We start from the raw sequence: 7800 nt of genomic DNA on the forward strand, positions 1-7800 counted from the left end.
GGAAGGAAAACTGGCCATTCCCTGGAGGGAAAGGCTCTATGCTTCCTGTCCTCCCTGGATGTCCTGCCACCATTCCTTCCAGAAATGCCGATAGCTTGGTGGTGGGGACACCGCTGGTGCCACAAGGCCGGAGTTTGAAACCCAGGCCAGGGGTTGAGGATGGTGTGAACTTGAGCCAGTCACCCCACCTCCCTGAGTGCAAGTCCAAGTCAGATGCAAAAGGAATCATTCATGGGAAAAAAAAGGGGGGGGTGCCAACTGCCAGATGACGGTGAGCTATCCTGGGCACCTAGAAGTGACCCTGAGAAGAAAGGTGTCTTGACTAGATAAGGACAGGTTTCCAGAGCTTCCCTTTCTGCATGTGCAGACTGGGAGGGTAACCAGGCCGGCCTCCTCGGCCCAGGGCAGGAATGCACCTGACAGGGTCTGTAGTCCCCCAGCACCACTGTGGAGGGCAAGGGCCTCGTCACTGCAGAGAGAAACACCCGCCAGAGCCCTCGGAGGCTGCGGGCTCTCATGCAGAAGGCTGGAGGCAGCTGGAGGGGGCTGCAGCCCAGCGAGCTGCTCCCTCTAGGTAGGTGGCTCAACCTTCTGCGCCTGTTTCCTTCCCTGTCCACGGGGACAGAGACACGTCCTCACACCGGCTTATCTTCAGGACTGCCTGGGTGAACCGTGGCTGACCCCTGGCACAAAGCAGCCCTTACCAAGTGCAGTTTGTCACGTGACTCCTGACTGCTTCCTCAGGGGCTCCTATTTGAAAATGACGATGTGATCCTCACAGCGCAGAGAGGAACACCCCACGGCAGGAAGGAGCCAGAAAAGGGGGGGGGAGGGCACAGGCACCCTGTTTTCAGCTTTAGAAGCCCTGGGTCTCTAACGACAGAGGCTGTGCGTGATGCAGACAAGTTTCACATACCGGTTCCAAAACAGCCGAGGCCCGAGGCTGGACAAGCCATGGCCATTCTCATTTCTGCCAAGTAGGAGGCTTGGCCCAGAGGCTGCTGGAATGTCCACGGCCGGGTCGCTGATGACCCAGAGTGGGAAGGACACAAAGTGCATGGGCCAGAGGGAGGAGGAAGGAAAGGGGGGCTGCAGACTCCCAGGGGCCCCAGGCCGCAGGCTGCAGGAGACACAGAAGGGCTCAGCCCTGAGTCTCACCCAAGCAAGGGTGCCCACTACCGCCCACCAGCTCTCCTCCCTCTGGCCAGGCCAAGCTGCCATGTTCAAGTGCAGTCTCCTTTCCTCTCCCCACAACCACTCCCACTCTCAGCCTTGGGCTGCAGGTCTCAGCGTCTCCTCTCTCCTGGCCACCAACCCCCAGTCCAGCCCCTCCTGCCTCCATACACCCAGGGAGCCCGGCCACCATGCAGAGTCTCGGGCATCTGCCTGCTCGCCAGTCCTCGTCCACCCACCTGGGCCCAGCCAGAGGCAGACCAATGACCCCTGCAGCACCAGCCCCGGCCACCTTTGGGGAAAACTTAGGTCCTGGGGAGAACAGTGGAGGGGCACCTTCCTGGTACCAGGGCTGGGCGCCCCATCCTCCGCCCAGGCAGGTACCGACTGGGCTACTGTCACCTTGAGTGATCAAACTGAATGCCCAACCCCGCTGCCTCCCCAAGAAGGCAAGAGCCACCGTGCCCCCGCGTGGAGGCCCGACGGTGCCGTGGCCAGGGGACACTCACCAGATTTCACCCTGAGCTCCCCCAGGCAGCCGTACGCGTCCGTGAGCTTGCCATACTGTCCTTTAATGACTTCCTTCTCCTCCGGAGCTGGGGGGAAGCACAGGAGAGCAGACATCAGCGAGCGGCTCCTGCTCACGCCCCTTCATTCACACTGCGCCTGCCAATCTGCTCCCACCCACGCGAGAAGGAGCACGCAGACAATGGCTGGGCCCCTAGCCGCCGCTGAGCGGCCAGGAAGGACACTTTCCCAGGAAAGGCTGGTTCTCTGGAGGCGCTGGCAGCTTTCCGGGGACTGGGGAGGTGGGATGGACCCCGGGGGCCAGTGGCTAGCAGCCGGGAGCAGGTGCCCTGCGCCTGGCCTGCCACCCCACCCCACCCCACCTCCACTGTGTCCTCTCAGTAATGAGTGAGACACTGGGACTGCTCCTGAGGTCTTTCCTTCCTGAGTGCCTGCATGGGGGCCTCATCCTGGAACTTCCCAAGGGCACTGCCTCCTCCCAGAGCTGTCTGAGCAGAGGAGCTTGGGCACCCCAGGATGGCCCAGGATGGGGGCCAGTGAGTCACAGCCAGCTGTGGCCTTTCCCGCAGGTGGTTGGCACTGTCAGTGCCCACGCAAAGGCACAGCCAAATTGGAAGGCAGAAGAGGAAAGAAAATGACGAGGGAAGCCCCTTAGAAGCAGGGAGTGCTGACCTTCACAGGATGCCACAGACTCGACTTCATGCCAACGGTAGGGGCCTGAGGACCACTTCTCAGAACAGAACTTACGTGCATCAAACAAAATATCAACACACACGAATCCTGAAGAGCTTGCACTACGTGAAAGAAGCCAGGCATAATGACCTCTAAATATTCCGTTTATATGAAATGTCCAGAACAAGCAAATTTATAGAGACAGAAAGTAGTAATCCCAGTAGCTCGGGAGGCTAAGGCAGGAAGATCACAGGTTCAAAGCCAGCCTCAGCAAAAATTAGGTTTTACACAACCCAGTGAGACCCTGTCTCTAAATAAAAAATTCAAAATAGGGCTGGGGATGTGGCTCAGTGGTCGAGTGCCCTTGAGTTCAATCAAAAACAACAAAAAAGTGTCTGCTCAGTAGGGCATATCCCAGCCCCTTGGCACTTAGAAATACTAAATGGTGAAATCACCAACAAAAACATAAAACATGTACAAGAGGTGGCACTGACTGAGTCTCAACAAGGGCACTTGCTCACAGCATGAGACAGGACATGCTCCACCTCTGCCAGGAACATGTGTATCAGGTGCCCCAAACTGTCACCACGCTCACGTCCACACGACCACACAAACCCCACGAGTCTTGATCTTGGGGTTACGAACAAGTTTTTGAGAGCATGTGAGTTTACAAATATGGGATGTGCAAGTAATGAGGGTCCCCTGAACAGGGTTCCAGGGCTCTGCAAAGACGTTGGGAGCCTTGCTAAGGAAGCAGCCATTCACCTCCGGAGAGCTACCGGAACACCAGGGCTCTTCACCTGGTGACAGGAAGTTCCCAGCAGCCACAGGAGCTTCAGGGACAGCTTTGGGAGAGTCTATATAATCTCCAAAATTGCATGCAGATTTTTAATGTGAAGATTCTTTCATTTTATTTGTTCTTTGTAGACATACATGACAGTAGAGTGTATTTGACATATTATGCACACATGGAGTACAACTCCCGGTTCTTGTGGTTATACATGATACGGAGGTACACTGGTGGTGTCCTCATATAGGAACCCAGGAAAGTCATGTCCAGTTCGTTCTGTGTGCAGATTTTGAAATGTATTTTTTGAGGCTAGAATCCAAGTGGTGACTGACCTTGAAAAAGCCAAGAACCAGCTTAATGAATTGGTTTCCCTCAACACTTGACTTTTTTTTTTTTTGAGACTGCAGGTGTAGTAACCTAAGCATAATTAATAAGATCACAGATCTCTACCAGCTGCCGAAAGCCCCCAATGCTCACAGCTGAGCAGACTTTGCTGGCACACGGTGGGGGGTACTTACAGCAAATACAACACCTATGAAATGGGGGTCTCAGGGTCCTTAGAAGAGGACTGGGAAGACACAGACCCAGTTGTGCCATCAACCTGCCTCAAAAACCTAGGGCGGCTGGGCATGGCAGTGTGATCCCAGTGAGTTGGGAGGCTGAGGCAGGAGGATCACAAGTCCAAGGCCAGCCTGGGCAACTGATCAAGACCCTGTCTCAAAATGAAAAAACAAAAAGAGCTGGGAATGCAACTCAGTGGCGGAGCACCCCTGGGTCCAAACCCAGTACTAAAAGAAGAAAGCCTAGGGCACCTGGGGGAGGTGGGAGAATGATGTATTAGTCTCCTGTTGCAGCTGTAACAAAACTACACTTGGCTTGGAACAGCAGATCGCTGACCTTAGATTCTCAGGTCTGAGCTGTGAAAGGGAGTCATGAGCCAGGTATGAGTGGGCCTGGGCTCCACCTGGAGGGTGCAGGCGGCTTGGTGCCTTCTCCAGCTTTGGGGGCTGCCTGCAGTCCTTGGCTTGGCCAGTCCTCCCTCTTCCAGTTCAGCAATCGCGACACTGACCCCTGCTTCCATCTTCACATCTCATTCTGTCCGCCTCCCGCCTCCACCTCCATCACTGAAGGACCCTTGTGAACACATTGCCCCCGTCCAGATGGCCCAGGATCACATCCCGGCTTGGGGGGGGGGGGACTAGGATGTGGTCTTCTGGGGCCCGGGTCTCCTGCTCTGTGTCCACAGAGGAGGAGTGAGGAGGAGGATGAAGCATCCTTCTTCTCAGGATCTGTTCCCAGGCCCACAACGAAGGTCTGCTGCAGGCAGTGAGGAGCCACTGTGAGGCAGCAGGCTTGTCCAGTGCCCTGCGCTTCTGGAGTCCTGGGAAAGGGGCCTACACAGGTCCCTTCTGCACCTCCTCCCCAGGTGACAGGTGCAGGCAGGGCCAGCAGAGCAAACAGCAGTTCTCCTTTGCATCTCCGCAGAGAGCTAACAAATGCAATAAAACAACTCTGACCCCAGAAGCATCATTCCAACCCCAGCTCTTCCACACAGCCCTCAGCCTCAGTGTTATCTGGTTCTCACCCTGTTAACCACAAAACAAAGAAACCTTTGTGCATTCATTCCACAGCGCAAACAAACCTGAGCAAATAACACAGAAGACAGGAAGTGCTAAACAAAGTGAGGTGGTCATGTGCACCCTCAGGGGTGGGAAACGGATCCCTGGCCCTGTGGGATCCCAGATCACTTGGCCTCTGCCAAAGGCAAAATTAAACACAGAGGTCAAAAAGCCTTCATGCCCCCATATTTAAAAACAAACAAACAAGCAATACCCAACAGGGCCCTTCTTCCCACTCCTGAAGATAAACAATTTTTTTTTTTCTTCTTGGTACCAGGAATTGAGCCCAGGGCCACTCTCCCACTGGACTACACCCCAGCCCTTTATTTTCTATTTTGAGACAGGGTCTCACTAAGTTGGTGAGGCCGGCCTCCTGCAGATTACTGCCTCCCTCATAGAAATACCTTCACCACAGACTTAGCCGCCCACCTCTGGGTCTGACCATGGGGGAGAAGTACTGCTCCCTGTCATTACCACACTGCTACCCTGGGGCTTAAACCAGCACCACAAATGCATCCTCCCGGGCCTGGAGACATGGGGTGCGGGGTGTCTTCTAGACTCTGGTGTCTGGTTTTCCTTGGGGACCGTTGGCTTGTGGCTCATCACTGGAGTCTGCTTCTGTCATCAGTGTCCTCTCTCCGTGTGTCCCTGTGCTAGGGGCCCACCCTTCTCCAGTGTGACCTCATGTCAACGACTGGGCTACAGAGACCCTATTTCCAAATAAGTTTCCTTGTGAGGTCGCGCGGCCTAGGAGGTCAGCGCATCGTTTTGGGGGGCACAACCCAGACCCCGACACCTGGCCACCTTACTGGGGGAGCCGTCCTTCCCGAGGCTGCACTCCTGTGGCCATCTCTCCAGGCTCCTTTTCCTTCCCAGGCCTGGACCCTCTGGCCCAGCATGCACCCGCCCCCAGGCTGCAGCCCCCCTGGTGACCCTCCCTGCCCAGGGTGGCATCCCTGAGCCTCACCTCCCCACGCCTGTCCAGAACCACCCCCTGCTGGCCCCAGCCCCTGTACTTTCCCAGGTGGGTCTGGAGGAAGCAGGGGTGCCCTTGCTCGCCAGCCCGGAGGCCACAAAACATGTGTCCAAGCACCAAGAGGCAAGGCCGAAGGACGCCATCGGAGGGGCAGGACACACCCCTGTGCAGGTGGACAGCTGTGGGAGCCCGGGGCCTGCAGGGCTGTGGTTTTGCAAGAGAAACAGGACACTCCTGGTGTTTCTGTGTTGGCGACCAATCTCGGCTTATTTTAAGCTCCGCGTGGGCGGCCGCGCACCTCTGCAGGCTGCGTTTGGCCGCCCCCCCGCAACTTCTGTCCCCTACTGAAGGCCTCGGAATAGACGGAAGCTGCCTGCCTGCACACTTCCTGTAGATTTTCCCGCAGGAGAACCTTCCTGTCCTCCCCGCGGCCATGAGCACCCTTCACCCCCGCAGCCCCTTCCTGTCTGCTGCTTGCCAGGGCTCAGCCATGCCTCGGTGAACCCCCATCTCGGTGCCACAGACTGTGGCTGGCATGTTCTAGGCCCCAGGACCCCACAGAGAACCAGGCAACCAGCCACACCAGAGGGGAGCCGAGGCAGGCATCTGATGGTGGCTAGGAAGGGACACAAGTGAGGAAGGATGAGCAATGGCAGCTGAGGGCAGCCCTGGGGGGGTGGGAGGCTGAACCTGTCCAGAGGCAGAGGCAGGGGCAGAGCCTACCAGGTGCCAAGGTAGACAAGAATGACAGGAACAAGGACTCCAGACAAAGAGAACAAGTCAGTGAGAAGCAGGAGTATGAATCGTGGTTTGGGAATAGATTTTACATAGTTTGATCTGAGAAAGCCTCACTACAATGGCGACATTTGACTGCAGACTTGAAAGAAGTGAGAGGGACGGCCAAGGAGATAGTGGGAGGAGGAGCACGTGCGAATGTCCAGAGGCAGAAGCACTACTGAAGTGCCCAAGTTGGAGAAAGTAGGTCAGCGTGACTGAAAGGTCACAGAGGACGCAGAGCGCAGAGCCTTGTCGGTGGTGAGGAGACGCTGGGTCTCATCTGAGTGAGGAGAGTCACTGCAGGGCTGTGAGGACTGCTCTGGCTGCCACTGAGAACACACGCTAGGGGGACAAGAAGAAACGCTGGGAGACCCACTGGAGAAGCTGGGATGGCCGAGGCAGGAAAGGACCAGGTCACTGCCTGGACAGGGGCAGATGCCCAGGAAGTGCTGAGAAGCAAGCAGATTCAGGACACTGTGCTGGCCTCCCGTGGGAATTTCCAAAGAAAAGTCGAGCAGGACATCGGGCCCTAGGTACCTGCGTCACCATGAATCACCGGCTCCGCCTGTCAACCCTGTCCTGCCCCCCAGGTGCCCCGTCACCACGTCGCTGCGTCTGCACACACTTCCAGAAGAAGCACGGAGAGGTGAGGCCACCAACACCATGATCACCTCTCGGGTACCTCGGGGGATGCAGCTCAGGGCACGGCGCTGCCTCGCCTGTGCGCAAAGCCCAGCACCACAAAAAGAGAAGCAAAGAGACCCCCGTGACTCGTCAGCGGCATGAAGCGTCCGGAGGACCTAACCCGGCTCCTAGGGACGGAGCGCTGGAGCCTGAGGGCGGCTCCTGGCGTTGGCCAGGTCAGAAGCGCCGCCAAGTGGCCGCAGGACACAGGGCCATGCCAGCGGGAGCCCAGCTGGGCCTCAGCCAGCAGGAGGTGTCTATGTCATGGGAGTGGAGGGAGCCAGGGCTGGCTTCTGGGCACAGGGTGTTGGGGACAATGAGAAGTGGCCAAAAAACATTTAAGAAACTCCAGAGGTGCAGGGCCCTAGAGGCTGGGGGAGAAGGACCTGCAGGAAGCCCGAGCGGCTGGGAGGGCAGAGGCTTCTGTGCCGTCCGCAGCGTGAGAACTGAGCAGGAGTCACTTCCAGGGACACTGGTGACCAGACAGGAGCAGGACCTAATGGAGCAGTGGGAGCAAACAGGCTGCGAGGAGACCACTCCCCGGGGAACTCTGGGGGCACGTGGCCACACATGGGGCAGAG

At 57.2% G+C, this 7800-nt stretch overlaps 1 protein-coding gene across 2 annotated transcripts in view; it reads right to left on the reverse strand.

The window, feature by feature from the left end:
- Nucleotides 1-7800, reverse strand: part of Synj2 (synaptojanin 2) — an 88812-nt gene that overhangs the window by 61883 nt on the left and 19129 nt on the right. For both annotated transcript variants that reach the window (XM_048805911.1, XM_015498648.2), the window contains exon 2: nucleotides 1683-1769. In XM_048805911.1, coding sequence (XP_048661868.1) covers nucleotides 1683-1769 — 87 coding nt within the window. The remainder of the gene's footprint in view (nucleotides 1-1682; nucleotides 1770-7800) is intronic.

Source organism: Marmota marmota, unplaced genomic scaffold (genome assembly GCF_001458135.2).
Source record: "Marmota marmota marmota unplaced genomic scaffold, marMar, whole genome shotgun sequence".
Lineage (NCBI taxonomy): Eukaryota > Metazoa > Chordata > Mammalia > Rodentia > Sciuridae > Marmota > Marmota marmota.